Source organism: Phyllostomus discolor, chromosome 10, assembly GCF_004126475.2.
Source record: "Phyllostomus discolor isolate MPI-MPIP mPhyDis1 chromosome 10, mPhyDis1.pri.v3, whole genome shotgun sequence".
Lineage (NCBI taxonomy): Eukaryota > Metazoa > Chordata > Mammalia > Chiroptera > Phyllostomidae > Phyllostomus > Phyllostomus discolor.
Genome location: NC_040912.2, coordinates 71,496,080 through 71,511,291, shown reverse-complemented (window position 1 = coordinate 71,511,291; position 15,212 = coordinate 71,496,080). Strand labels below are relative to the sequence as shown.

At 41.2% G+C, this 15,212-nt stretch overlaps 1 protein-coding gene across 1 annotated transcript; it reads right to left on the bottom strand.

Moving 5' to 3' along the window:
- Positions 1-777: 777 nt before the first annotated feature.
- LOC114507327 (rho GTPase-activating protein 20-like) lies at positions 778-2,871 on the bottom strand. Its single transcript, XM_036010276.1, has one exon. It carries the CDS (start codon positions 2,869-2,871, stop codon positions 778-780), a length of 2,094 nt encoding a protein of 697 aa, XP_035866169.1.
- Between the last annotated feature and the right edge of the window lie 12,341 nt (positions 2,872-15,212).

Here is a 15,212-nt window from a genome sequence, read left to right as displayed (position 1 = left end):
CTGTTTTATTGCCACACTTTCTATTTTTTCTAACCAGGCCTTCAGCCGGCCTCAGACAATTTCCATCTCCTCCTACTGGTACTTCTGCTTGCCTCCCACACCTTCCATCTCAGTCTAATGAACCTCCTGCTCGACTGCCACACTATTCACCTCCTCCAACCTGGCCTTCAGCTAGGCTCTCACTATTTCTGCCATGACCTAGCCTTTTAGTTTTCTCCCGCTCTTTTTGTCTGCCTTCACCAGGCCTTCTGCTCTCCTCCCACACTTTCTGTGTCTTCTGACCAAGCCTCCTGCTTGACTCTCACACTTTTTGTCTCCTCCAACCAGGCTTTCTGCCGGCCTCCAACACCTTCCATCTCCTCCAACCAGTCCTTCTGCTCATGTCCCATGCCTTCCCTCTGCAGTGACCAGGCCTTCTACTATTTCCCACACCTTCGGTCTCCTCTGACCAGGCTGCCCGCTCTGCTCTATGTTCTTGCTTTGCGCTTAGGCAGATGTCTTTCTGATTAGCCTTCAGTGAGTTGGCTTCTGGGCCACCAGAGGCATGGAGAGGCAATTCCGTGGCTTTTCTACTTAAGGACTTTTCCTTTTATATGATTTTATTGCCCTCTCTTTCTTTCTAAGGGACCAGTTTTTGAACTTGGTCAGACGTGTCTGCCATTGTATTCTGGGCTGAGGAGTTTCAGATGCATTTGTAACTGACACTTGAGAATGTCTTCTTTTCCACAATCCAGATAATCTTCCTCTCCATGCAAGTGACCAGCCCTTCAGGGAGTTTTAGTTTGGTTCTTTGCAGATATCATCCTGGCATAGTTGAGTTTGACTGGGCTGGTCCTCAGTGTTGTGCTCTGTGCAGCACTGGTGCCTGCTGGAGCTCTGCAGTGCCTCTGTTGTTTGTGGTGGAGATTGTCCAGATGTGTCAGCGTTAAGGGGCTGATTCTTGGGGGAATCATGTGGGGGCATGTGGCTGCAAGATACCACAGAAATGGCCACCAGTGTGGATTCAAGGAGACATTGCTTTTGAATGTCATCTTCTTCAGAAAAGTCCAAGACAATGTCACTCAGGCTTAAAAGATCTTCCACCTCAGGTTGGTCAAGGTGATTGTCATGAAAGGTTAAGTCACAGCTCATCTTTCTGCCCCCCTCATCAAGGTTCTCCACCACGTCACTGCATGAAGCATCATGATGCTCACTCAGCACACTCTCCCCACTCTTGGGAATGGCAGTCTTCTCTGCACCAGGGGTGTCGGAGGCTCTCTCTGTAGTATCATGCCTCACTGAAGATTCTCCAAAGAGGGACGTGATTTCCTCTCCAAATATCCTACAGCAATTTTTAATCATAAATTGAATAAGCATGTTATTCTTTTTTATAAATTCATTTTCTAGTTCTAAGCTGAAGGACATTGGAGGCCAAAGCATGCTTGGAGCAATACACACTGCTAAATTAAATGCATTCATCTGATTGAATGAGGAGTGGTGTTCGATGTTGTGTAATACTGCAAAAAGGTACCGTAAGAGACCAACATTGGCTCTCGGCAGCTGGTCTAACAGTCTTTGAATTTTATTTATTTTCTGTTCATCATTGTCTTGATCCATGACAGAGACCCAGTGATCAAAGAGATCTGATGACAAAACACTTCCAGGAATATGTTTTAGGAAATCTTTAAAAACAGATGCTATGACAAAAATACACTCATGGTCTAGGTGGACTTCGACTCCAGAATCTAGTTTTTGTTTCAGCTCTCTGCAAGATTTCATGCTGGCTGACTGCCTAAATATTCCTTTGGTGAGGGGTCCTTCCTGATGAACTCGAAAAAGCATATCCCAGACAGGTTTGGGCAGATTGTCCTGCCTGCAGAGATTTGGCAGAGACACTCCAAACAGCTGTCCTGGCAAAGGAGAGGTTGGTGATGTGGGCAACCTATCCAGGTGAGTGCTAGAGCCCCGCCCAAAGAGCCTCTTGCTGGTAGACCTTCTCCTTTGAAAGGTCTTCTGACCTGAGTCCCTTAGCTGCTGGGACACAGCCAGGCATCTGGGCTTCAGGGTGAACTGGCACCGCATCTCCCGGGGCAGCTGTTCCATGAGGCAGAGCTCTTGCAGGTTGAGAGGGCTGCTGGTGTCCTCCGAACCTTGCATGGGGAGTGCAGTGTCTCGAAGATGGCTCATTTTAATTGCGTAAGGACATTCGTGCCCAATCAGTGGACACGATGCCTTTTCCTTGCCAGAATTGATCCATAACTGGTAATCTCTCTCAGAGCCAGTTATCCTGAGCATTGGTAGTGACATGTTGATAACGTCACTTGCTGTATCTGAATTCCTTATTCTGATGGTTTTGTAATAGGCACCATTCCCAATGTCTTTGGTGAAAATTTTGAGGGGAATGGTCTTCGGATGGTCCTTCTCTTTCTCTAGACTGATGTACCTCTGAAGGAGAAAGAGCCATTTGTCCTTCTGTTCTGGGGAACTGAGAGTGGCCACAAAGTTGACTGTGGGCCAGCCCAGGACAAATGATCGAGAGGCATCGGTGTTGCCTCCTCCCACTTCCTTCACACAGCAGCTTGCTATCCACATGTCACTCAATTTTGTTTTACTTTTCACCTTCCACCTGTTGATACATGTGGTTTTGGCCACCACAAGCAGATCCTCGAACAGGAAAAGGTATCGCCCCCGTCTCCGCAGGCCTCTCTGGAGCTCTACCCGGCCCTCAAGGAGCAGAGTCCTGCTGGGGGACACGAGTGTGGATAGAAATGCACGTGTGTGCGGGATACCAGGAGGCTTTTCGTGGGTATCAGGCCCTGTTGAATGGGCTTTCCCCGGGGCAAGAGATGGAGCACGCCCCCTGCCTCCTGCTAGTGCTTCCATTTTCTTCATGTCGGTTGCTGGGAGCCCTGCCGGACACCACCAGCCCTGGTGACCTGGAAGCTGATGCCTGTGGACCTTGGGGGAGACCCCGGTCAGGCACCTGGAGGGGCCCCGCCCCCCAGCCGGGGGAGGCGGGGCTGCCTGCCTACCTCAAGGTGGCTAGAGAGGAGGTCGAGGCTGCTGCTGGGTCCACTCAGAGAGTGGTGATGCTCAAACGCTCAAACTCAAACGAAGAGTGCACGGAGAGTCGCGGGGAGATCTGGGAGAAGGCAAAGGGTGCTGGGGTGATCCAGGAGAGGCGGTTCAGGGTCTGGTCCTGAGGGCGGTTAGGGAGGGAAGTTCTAGAATTAGTACTGACGGTCCGTCATTAAATCACCATGGCGACCGTGTCACTGGCCCACGTGCCAGGTAGGGGGTGAGCGGTTCCTTTGATGGCCTCGTGGGACAGGCTGGCAGTCCTTACCTTCTTGCTGCGGGGCCTCTCTCTTGCAAACAGAACCTTCGGGGGCAGGTGCTCAGCATCTCTCAGCTGCGGTGGTTCCTGGAAGTTAGCCATGTCCCAGCCTTTCATCTCCCATGGCCGGCTCATCAGCAGTGAGACTCTAGGAGTTTTTGAATGCCCTCTCTGGATCCTGTGCATGTGGTGGGGACTCCAGCATTGCCCTTTCCTTATTCCCAGACCCAGCAAATGCTGGATGCGCATCCCTGAGCCACTGCAGCAGCGCTGTGTGAAGCCAAGGACTGGGATCTGGCCACCAGGGCTCTATAATGCAAGTGGGCAGCACTCAGCCATAAGCCAGTATTTTAAATATTCTAAATATTCTATTCCATGTCCCAATATTTTCTTAGGGGTTTTTCAAGCATTCACTGTAGGCATCAGAAGCTTCTGTCACTCTAATCGTGGTGACTGCATTGAACATTGGGAAAGCTTTAAACCTGCCTATCTGGTATAATCCAATGAATGTCCCATTTGAAATGTGGATCTCATCCTGTAGAGAACCACTGGAGTCATCTACTGTCTATCAAGAGCAACTGAACTCTTTGTGGCAATCAGTCTTCCAGAGTAGTGGGGTGCCAGAGGTGGTTTAACTGCCCATGGGCATGAATTGGTACCCTAGAACCCTGGAAGACTTAATTCCCCTCATACAGTGAGCAGAAATGCTAGAGAAATATGCCTAGTTTATTTCAGACTATATCAGGGGCGTGCAGGGTGGTATGGCTGTAGAGTGCTTAGTTATTTCAAAACAAAGCAGAATTAAGACAGAAAAGAAAAATAGCTTAAGTTTGTACTATCACACATATTCAAGTGAAAAGAAAAACATCCTATAGCTAAGATGTCATTTATCTTCCACAGGTATTTAATGTCTTAAATTTAATGTCTTTTCCTCTGCTACATATGACAGGATCCCTGCTGTACCATAGTGATATGTTTGCAATTATCATAGGGCCTTGAGACATTCCACAGTTCATGGTGCTGTATGACAATTTCCAATAAATACTTTTCTGTGTGAAATTCTATGAAAAGCAAAGAAAAAAGAATAAAACCATTGTATAATGTCCTGAGTTGCCTCAATAACACATGGCCATGGCCTGAAGAGGCACTATTTCTCTTCATTCACTTGGGGAACAAGTACAGTTACAAACTGAGAGGGTATTTGAGTTATCCACCAGTTTTCTTGAAAGTAAAAATAGCTTAAGAATGCATGTTAATGTCACAATATACTACTATGCCAGTTGAAAACACATATGGTTTTCAAATTTTTAATCTTATTAAATTTAGTGGAATGGCACTGTTTCATAACATTGTATAGGTTTCCAGTGTACAATTCTGCAATCTATTGTCTGAATTTTGCATGTGTGTTCAACACTCAAAGTCAATTTCCCTTCAGTCACCATATATTTGACCCCCTTTACCCTTTCTATCTCCCCCTTACCTCCTTTCTCTCTGCAAACACCTAATCTGCTCTGTCCCTGAGTTTTGTTTGATTGTCTTGTTTGTTCATTTTTTGCTTTTAGATTTATATCCCACATAAGAGGGAAATCATGAGTCTTGACTTCTTCTTTCTATTTCACTTAGTGCATTACTCTCATGATCTATCCATGTTACTGCAAATGGTGGTATTTCATCCAACATTTTTGAAGAAAACCAAAAACCACTGGAAACCACTGGAGCAAGCAAGCAGGATACTCAAACTGGATTTGGGGGGCCTAAGACCTACAAATCTGATCCTTGGTTAATCACCCAAGAGAAGGCTCAGTGGTACCATTGGGCAAATGGAGTTTCTAAACATTTAGAATAACATCAGAATAAGGTGGTTTCCCAAATTCAACAAAAAGTGGTCATCCTACCTCCTCAGTGTGCATAGCACTTGGATTTCCCATATGACATTCTGCATTACTCTTCAATGTGAATATTCCACATCTTTTTCCACAAACAGGTCTGTATCTTGCTCATATTTATGATCCCTGTGGCATTTTTACACATGAGGAGTGGGTGGTCAATAAATATGAGTGAATTAATTAAAGTCTTAGGCTCTTTCACTGCTGCCAGATGCAGACTTGGTATTATGATAGCATTATAATCTCCTCCACTGAAAGCCAAATTTACCCAGCTAGAGCCTGAAGGAAGAGAAGGAATTCACAGCCAAGGAGGCAGGGGAAGGGTGTTGCTGTCAAGTGAGACAGGCACTGTAAGAGTTTAACACTGGAAAGAAAATAGAGAAATTTGAAAGTCAGTCAGAATGGCTGTAGCTTACATTGTGTCAGGGAGAGAAGTGGTAGACATAAAGCTTAGAGCAGTTAACATGGCTCTGGTACTGAAGTGCCTTTTATTTCATGTCAAGAGTTTTGCGTTTTATCCTAAAGTAACATGGAACCCTTTATTTGGCAGATATATTTTCAGATTTGAAAGTCAAAGCGAAGAGTTGGACTATGGAACTCTTCTCTGGATTAATAGAGAATATGGATCTCACTAAATTTGTTTTAGATGTTGTGGAGGGCTGGACCAGTAAATTGGCATTGGTCCAGTCACGACAGGACAAAGTATGTAAATCAAAATGGAGTCACTCATGTCAACCAAGATGGCTTCCAGTCAGCCATGACACTTTGGTTCGAGAAGGAAACTACCTAAGTCAGAGTAGACACATGTGGCGAGGAGACACACTTAAGATATCTGCAGGTGTGATCTGAACAGCCATATCTGCAAAGCGGGACCACCCAGAGATAGGCTCCTGGGGAAATTCCCCACTTGCCATCGAAGTGCCAAGACAATTATCAGGAGACTCAGAAGGGTGGAGCATGCCACTTTCAAGGTATAATGAAGGCAGGCTCCAGACCATCGCTGGGACAGCTGAGCTCCACATACAAAGATGCTGCTCCATGCCATGCTGTTTCCTTTGGCATCAGCTGACAGAGGCTCTGCCCTGCTGAGTGAAGACTTTGCCTCCCCTGCTGTCCACCTGCCTCCACAGATCCCTCCTTGCAAGTCTCTGACAAGTCTCCTGCCTGTTGTGCTATCTTCTAGACCTGCAGACTGAGATTCTTTGACTCAGGTTCATTATTCTCCACTGCTTATTGTGTGTGTGTGATGTTTCTCTTAGGTTGTTAGAGTGTGACTAGGATATTAATGTATATTGATGTTCTACTTTGAAGGAACCTGCATTCAATAAAACCTGAATGAACAGCATAATTGCCTTGTGTGACTCATCTATTTCTTGGTGCTGGACGGCTCAGCAAGCAGCTAATCAAGCAGGTGCTGGTTCACTATGGAAAAGACTATATTGGGAACATACGCTCATGACAACATTAAACAGTGGTGACTATATCTATCAAATATTACGTTTAAGTATATTTCAATATTAAATTAATTCAGTTTGGTGCTGGAGTCCGAATAGACAAACACACGATACAAAGTATAAAGTCCCAAATACAGTGACATTCACAAATACTTCTATAATGAATAATACTAATGAAAGTAAAATCATTAAGAAAAAATGTGTTTTTCAATAAGTGGTCCTATTATAACTGAATAACATCTGGACAAACTATAACAAAACAAACTAAAAGCAAAGTAAGAACTCTATATCACTTCTTACCCCATAATACTAAAACCCACATTTAGCAAAGATTTAGTCATGACAATAAATAAAATACACAAAAGTCTTCATTTAATGAGAGCTTTGCTAAGTGTCACCCTAAATCCAGAGGCTACAAAAGAAAATACTGATAAAAAGAATAAATATCAGCAATTTGTGCATGTCAGAACACACTAAACAAATTCCAAGGTAAACAGCAACTGATGATAAATGAGATACATTACAAAAATTGTATTTCTTAACAAAGGACTTCGAAATTGGTAAAACAGAAAAATAACCAGAAGCCAATGAGGAAAATGAGTCAACAGGGGACTGCAGTTGAAGAAACTGAAGTGCTTTTTACACCTATGTGCTATGCTCCATTACACACATATGAAAAGAAATAATTTAAAATATAAAATACAGTCTTTAAGCACTCATATGGGTAAAAATTTAAAAGTTCCGTTTGGTAATAATATATAAAAATAAGAACTACTAACACATTTTGGGTGAAATCATGAATTTCTACTATATTAAAAGTTGTTCTAGAGCCTCTATCTATGAAAATAGTACTCATACCACTGACCTTTAATATTAGAACGTACCCAAAGATATACTTGCAAGGATATACTTGCATAGGTTTTACCTATTGCCACTAATTATTGTACAAAATATCAGTAATATCCCATCAAAAAGAGTTATTTTACAATTAGATCCCTATGTGATTGCTTGTGGGAAAGAGAATTTGGGTTTAGGATTTAGAGCTGGAAAAGACACTTCCTTATATTCCTCCTCTAGTTGTTTGATGTTACACTAAGTGTACATGTTACTTTTTGAAATCCACACACACACACACACTTAAGATAATGCTGGTAAAGAAAAATGATTTGAAAGAAATGTGAAGACTGGAAAAGCATGATAGTCAAGAGTTACACTGATTCACAAAATGTCTGAAAAGTTATTCTACAAAGTTCGTACTTTTGCAGGAGTTGCAACACAAATGAGCTTTTAATGTCATAGTGAGTACATGGCCATTTGTAGAAATTGATGATGCTATGGTCAGGAAGAAAAATCAGTTTCAAAAACAAACACAACCACTTGTGCTCCAGAGACCTTTCAGCTGGAATAGACGAAGCATAATACACTTCACCAGATACTTAGTTCTGTGACACAATTCACAGAAAGCTCTCCTTCTATATAATATTATTCCAAAGTTTATCTCACAACATTGAAAAATATATTTTATAGAGGCATACTAGGGTGGATTTCAGGCTTTCTGACTATAGGGCTTAATCTGGGAACACAATTTAGAAAACATGTCCATGGGTATTCTTTCTCCACTGAAGAACTGAGCAGCAGTAAATTCAGTATTATAGTCCCCACCACTTACTTGGAATATAGCGATTGTATGTTCCAGGTAAATGCAGAGCTGCACAAATCAGCAAGACTGGGGACAGGAGAATGATTTGTTTGTGAAAACTAAAGAGCCACTAGGACGTAGATCTCAATACAAGGCAATGAAAATGCCATCCTACATTTGTATCATGTAAGGTGTGTGTAGTTTGTATAGCTCTCTAGCATAAATTGACATTTTACTTTCAACTAAAGCAACAACTATGAGTAGCAAAGTAAGCTATTATGGAAGAAGAAACTGACTGTGTGATTTGGTCAATATCATAGATGCAAGTAAACAGCCAAGCCAGGTCTAACTACTAGGCTTCTGATGTCAAATCTGGGCTCTTTTCCTTATATATAGTTTGTTGACCCTGATGAATATATATGCATATACATATGTATACTAAATATACATAAGTGTACTTAAAATAATAATGTAACATAATAGTATACTAAAATATATGTATATATTTAAATATATAAGTATATTTTCATCTCCTAGGTATATTCTTTTTCTGCTGTCCCAACTCTAAATATGATTAATTGTCTTATGCTTTCTAGGAATCCATTTTTTTACTTGACTGACATTTTGGATGCAAAGAGAGCTATGGTGGGGAAAGGGTGTGGGGTCAAGTGGTAATACACACTCACATATCCCCATCCCTGACACACACATATACAAACATATGCAACATACCTGATTGCTGATGAGGAAAAGGGGGGCCGCTGGTGTCTGAGAAGAGAACTGGTATCTAATAGGTAGACTCGTGCCTGACAACACAAAACTAGAGAGAATTCAGAGGAAACATGGGAAGAGGGAATTTTCTTCCTCATCCTATGACAGAAAAGACAGTGGGCAGAAGTTGTAGCAGAGCTCATTGGCCAGTGGGTCCTTACCCTGCTTTCTTCCAAGGCCTGTACCCAACCAATGTTTACTTTATACTGAAAAAAAAATAAGGCTATGAAAATACATTTGTATGTATTATATATTAACTTTTATTACTACTAAGAAGGAAGATGTAATCAAATGTATGTTTTAGTTTTAAGTTTTGATAAATTTATTAGAGGGTTAAGAAGGCAATCAAGCTATGTACAGAATAGACAGGGTGTAGATTCCTCATGGATATAAAAATCTGACAGAGGAAAATAAAATCCAATGTCTGGAAGCATTGTGTACATTTTAAAACATACATATAGGAAGAGTTCCACACTGAACATGTGTATACTTGCTTTGTCCTCACTACTAGATTGTAAGCTTCTTAAGACTGAAACCTTCTTTTCCATTTCTCTCTCATATAACACATTGCTTTGGCTATTGTCAGTGTCTTGTACAGCTTTCTAAATCCTACATTAAAGAATTTTTATATATAAATATAGAAAGATGTTTGTTTGTTTTCTGAATCTTACAGGCATACAGTGAAATGCTGAATTACATTGGTTCTGCCACTTACAAATTAAGTGAGTAGGTCACTGAACCTAAAATAGTTTTAGTAATAACAATTATTCCATGACATTTTCATGAAGATTAAATAAGTCATTTGAAGAACTTGTACAATGTGAGCAAACATCATTAGTAGTCATCATTAACTGATTTCCTTGACTAAAGGAAGAAACCATGCACTGTCTTTAAAAACACTGGAAATGAGGATATTCTGGGTCTCAAAATACTGCATCTCATCCAATGCCATAGTTTGAAGTTTTCAGAGCAGCTACTTGTATATAGTTCATATCTTTGAAATTAGCTATAGTCTTTCAAGAAAAGATACAATTGAGAAGGCTCATGTCAGGTTTAATTTCATGATTTGACCCAACAGGATGTCCACATCTGTCTAAAAATGCACTGGGGTTTCCTATCATTCTCCAAAAGCAGATCTGACCTGCAAGACATCATATGTTTTTCAGGTTTTTAATAACTTATCAGTATCAGAAAAAAGTAATATCAGACATATATTAGTCTTATGTGTTATCAGATGAAAAATCGAAATACATTCATTATTCTGACATTTAGAAAACTGTACATTGATATCATGGATAAAAATCATTTTAAGAAAAAATTCTCAGCTCTGAGTTCTTACTATGCCACAGATATATGAGATAATGATTAGATCTAGCAGAATATGCACGGGGCAGTTTTATACATGTAAATGACCACCAATATGCAGATATCTACTTATGGTAATCCATATCTATATCTACAATTGTGTATCTTTATCTCCATCCATCCACTCATTTATCCATTCATTCATCCATCCATCCTGTGCATCAAATTTAGTCAGTTTCATAGAAGAAAACTGAAGTCAAAATAAGCACATTTCCATTATTATAGATACTGTCATATACTGATACAGTGATGATGTAGGTCCAAAGAATTCTCTCATTTGGTATAATCAAGAATTGCCCTACTGGGTGTGCCATACAGGAAGTGGCAGAGGCACATATTTACCCTGTAGTATAGGACATTGACTAATTTGTTCCCAGGTTTATGTTTATTCTTAACCCAACTTCAAACAATTGTTTTGCAAGCTTTCTCTCATTTCTGCTTCTGATGAGAGCAGCCCACTTGATTTAATGTTGGCTTTATATTAAATTAGTAGACATTTCTTCTCATCTAATGTCAAGCATCAAAAAGGGATTGGCTCAGAAACTGCAGACAATCGTGGGATTTATTTAAACAACAAAATGCCGATGACTCACATTACATTCCTATCATTAACCAATCATTCATTGGTTCATAATTTTCTCCATTTTTGCAGAATGAAGCAAATTCCAAGATATTAAGCAACCTAAAACATTTATTTTATAAAAACACAAACTTAGACAAGTATTTCAAAAACACTGAAATAAAAATGTGTGTGTGTGTCTCTGAGTTTCAATAAAGAGAGATGCATTTTGGTACTTGGATGTGAAAATTAAAGACCTATGTGCCTTCCCTTTATGCTTTGGCAGATAGAAATTTAATTATTGTCAGGATCTTAGCCTGGGCTATGCACTCAGTGTATTTGGACATGCCATCCTTGGGAGCATGTGTGAAGAATGATGGGATAAATGGGAAGAGGGGAAATCAATCCAAGTCGTGTTCACACAGTGGCCACCATTTGGAGGGGCAGATGTGTGACCTTGGGGGACCTCAGAGGATCCTGGTGGAGAAATTCAGTCTGTGGGATATGAGTTGGGATGCTTTTAGGTTGCACCTGTGTTAAGCTGTCTGATGTCCATGTTGAACAGGCTGCTACAACACACACTGGCTGATGTGAAAGATGTACACATTACATGGTTCATAAAAGGGAGTCAAAAAAATTAAAACAAGCCAGAAGTGTTCAGGATGCTAGGCTGAAACGAAAAAGCGAGTAATAGTGATTAAATGAAAAACATACAGTCTCCTAAGCCCTGACTGGCGTAGCTCAGTGGACTGAGCTCAGGCTGTGAACCAAAGTACCACAGGTTCGATTCCCATTCAGGGTACATGCCTGGGTTGCAGGCCATGACCCCCAGGAACCACACATTGATGTTTCCCTCTCTCTCTCTTTCTCTATCTCCTTCCCTTCCCTCTCTAAAAATAAATAAATAAAATCTTTAAAAAATATAATCTCCTGGCCCTGGCTGGTGTAGCTCAGGTGATTGAGCGCAGACTGGGAACCAAAGTGTCCCAGGTTCGATTCCCAGCCAGGGTACATTCCTGGGTTGCAGGCCATAACCCCCAGCAACCGTACATTGATGTTTCTCTCTCCCTCCCTCGCTCTCGCTCTCTCTCTCTCTCTCTCTCCCTTCCCTCCCTAAAAATAAATAAATAAATAAATCTTAAAGAAATATAATCTCCTTCCATTATGAAAATTAAAGTTTCTTTGGCATTTTACATTAAAAGCTTGGAAATCTGAAAACCTTTAATTAGAAATATTTTAAAAAGAATTATTTTTGTTATATAGGAAAGAAATTCTATAAGACACATACATAACCTTTAAAAAAATCACGACTGCTATTTTAAATCAGATTTTTTAAAGAACTGTTAGACTTCCTTTAAATTACTTCTGTAGTATATATGTGTTTTTTTTTTTAAAGCAGAACACTCTTTCATTGCATTTTCCTTACATAATCAGGCTGTGCCTGATCACCGTAGCATCCTGGTTAAAGTTAACCAGGCACTCCAAAAATTCTGTGTAAAAAGCTAGTTGTATATACACAATTCTCACTAGGAAAATCTGCACTAGTCATGTAGGGTCCTCTGACTTACTTTTGGTCTGGAAAAACAATTATATCTGATTTTATTATTTTGATTGTTGTGGTCTCCACCCAAAATACCACAGAATTCTCAGTAAACAAATTTATAATCAATGTCATATGTTTTGCTTTGAAATGCCTCCTTCCTCTAAACCAACGAAGACTCAGGTCAACAGAAAAAATACTCGACTGGGTGTCCAGAGACAAGTTCTGTACTGAGTCTTGCCAGCAGACAGGTGGAAAGGCCGGTTTAGCTCTCTCAACATTGCCACCTACTTGTTAGTCAAGGACTAAGTAAAATTTTAGCTCTAGAAGCAGATTTTGAGTCAGGGTGACCTTCCTCTGATTTCAGCTCCAGCACTGACTGAATCTGAGATTTGGGGAAAATTATTTAATTCCTCTGACTCTCCATTCCATCAGCTTGTTCATTAAAACTTTAAAATACTGATTCAGGGTTTTCTTTTGTTTTGTTTTGTTTTGAGACCCAGAATAACTTAAGTAAAGCATTAGTAGAGCCAGTGGCCATTCTAAACAGTACTAGATTTTCTTATTATTTGTCTTTTTGCAGAATGCAGAGCAAGAACGCACTGACCAAAGATCTCTGCTATCCCCGGCACACAGCCTTCCCTTATATATGCTAAGGATGGGACAACCCTTGTTTATCATGGGCTGACTTGGACTTCCCATGTCTTCCCTAAATCCTGGCCTGCTTTGTCTCCTCCGGGAGGTTGACATGTGGATCCCGAAGTCTCACTCTTCTCTCATCAGCACAGACACACGCTCTATTGCTCTAACCGCACATGTGTGTGAGTGTACTCTCCCTGACACCGTAGTTCCCTACAGCTATTTCTCTCCCTTTGTCACCACAATATTCTAAAGAGCTGTCTCCACAGTCAACCTCGACTTCCTCTGTCATCCACTCCTCATCCCACCTGTCAGCCACTTTTACACTGGTTCATGCAAACCTCTCTTTCCAGGATCCTGAACAGTCGCCATGAGGTGATCCAGCACAGACCTCTCTGCCATGTCACTCCCATCTCGACACAGAGGGGCAGAACTGAGACCTCACTTTGTCTTAGGACACTCCTTCTCTTAGTTCCCTGCCACTTCTCCATCTGTACTTTCCTGCTACTAGGAGTTGACCAATTGCCAGTTTCTTGCTAGATTTGGCTATCTACTCAGCCCACCCTGGTGGGGTCAGCCAGGGCTCACCCCTTCTGATTCTTCTCTCAAAACTAAATCCCCACCCCTCCAAAAACAATATCTATCCTCATGGATATAAGCATTGCTTAAGCTACCTATGCACAGCTTTCAAAAGACAGGTTGATAGATGCTCGCTAGATAAATGTAGGTTGTTACTTCTCTGGCATATGACTGCTCAGGTTAAAATCCTAGTTCTGCTACTTACAAGCTTCACAACTTTGGACAAATTGTGTAATCTCTCTGTGTACCTTAACTTATTTCCATTTCATAGTGTTATTGGAAGTATTCATCAATATTGAGTCCTTTAAGAAGTATCTGGCACATAACATGTGCTATATAAATATTTAATATCATTGCTGTTTTTATGGTAATATGGCTTATCACTCCCCTCCTTAAACCCTTCTTCCATTCTGCCTAGAATAAAATTCAGCATCTTTATGTCAGCTAGCAGGCCTTGCATCGCCTGACACCAGCTTCCCCCTCAATCTCAGTTCACTTCCTCCATCCCCCTCTTGTTCATTATCTTCTCATCCCATGGCTCTTTTTACTTTTCAAGCTTCTCAGACATGACAACATGCTTGTCTCTGGTATTTTGCATACATCCACCCACCCTGCTTTCCTAGGTGAATCCTTCACACCCTTTAGGACCAAAAGTGAGTATATCTTCCTTTTCTGACACAGTATTCCATAGCTAAGGCTGCTCCCCACTTCCCTACCCCAAATTTCTACCTGGACCTCTCTTTGTTTCCTTCACAGCACTCCTCACAGTGGAATAGCTGATGTTGATGGTTTTGTCTTTGTTCTTCTCTGCTAAAGTGTAAGGTTCAAGAAGGCAGGGATTCTGTATTTCTCTCCACTGTTCAGTGTCCCACACTTGCAAGACACTCAAAGCTATTGGTACAAAATTCCGTAAAAGAAGATATTGGAGAGTACTTTCTCTCTCTTTTTTTTTACCCCTCTCAATATAAAGTACCACTTTAAATAGATTCCCCGAGGAAGGATCTTATAAGGAAGAATTCAAGCAACATTAAAAACACACTGGCAAATGAAGCTGGAGTGAAAGTCTGCTGGTCTTAACCAGTGTGGCTCAGTACATTTGGCATGACCTCCCAAATTGAAAGGTCTCCAACTCCATTCCAGCTCAGCACACGTCTGGGTTGTGGGTTCAGTCCCTAGTTAGGGTGAGCACAGGGAGAAACCCATCGATATTTCCTTCTCATGATGTTTCTCTCACTCTCTTTCTCCCTGCCTTTCCTTCTCAAGGGAAGGGAAGGGAAGGGAAGGAAGGGAAGGAAGATGGAAGGAAGGAAGGAAGGAAGGAAGGAAGGAAGGAAGGAAGGAAGGAAGGAAGGAAGGAAGGAAGGAAAGGAGGGAGGGAGGAAGGGAGGGAAGGAAGCCTTCTGCATTTTTTTCTGTATTTTTTAGTGAATGAAAAAAGATTTTATACTATTTGTATAACATGTC

What these genes read in the sequence shown, in the direction of transcription:
- LOC114507327 (XM_036010276.1), bottom strand. Translation starts at nt 2,871, where the DNA reads ATGAAGAAAATGGAAGCACTAGCAGGAGGCAGGGGGCGTGCTCCATCT.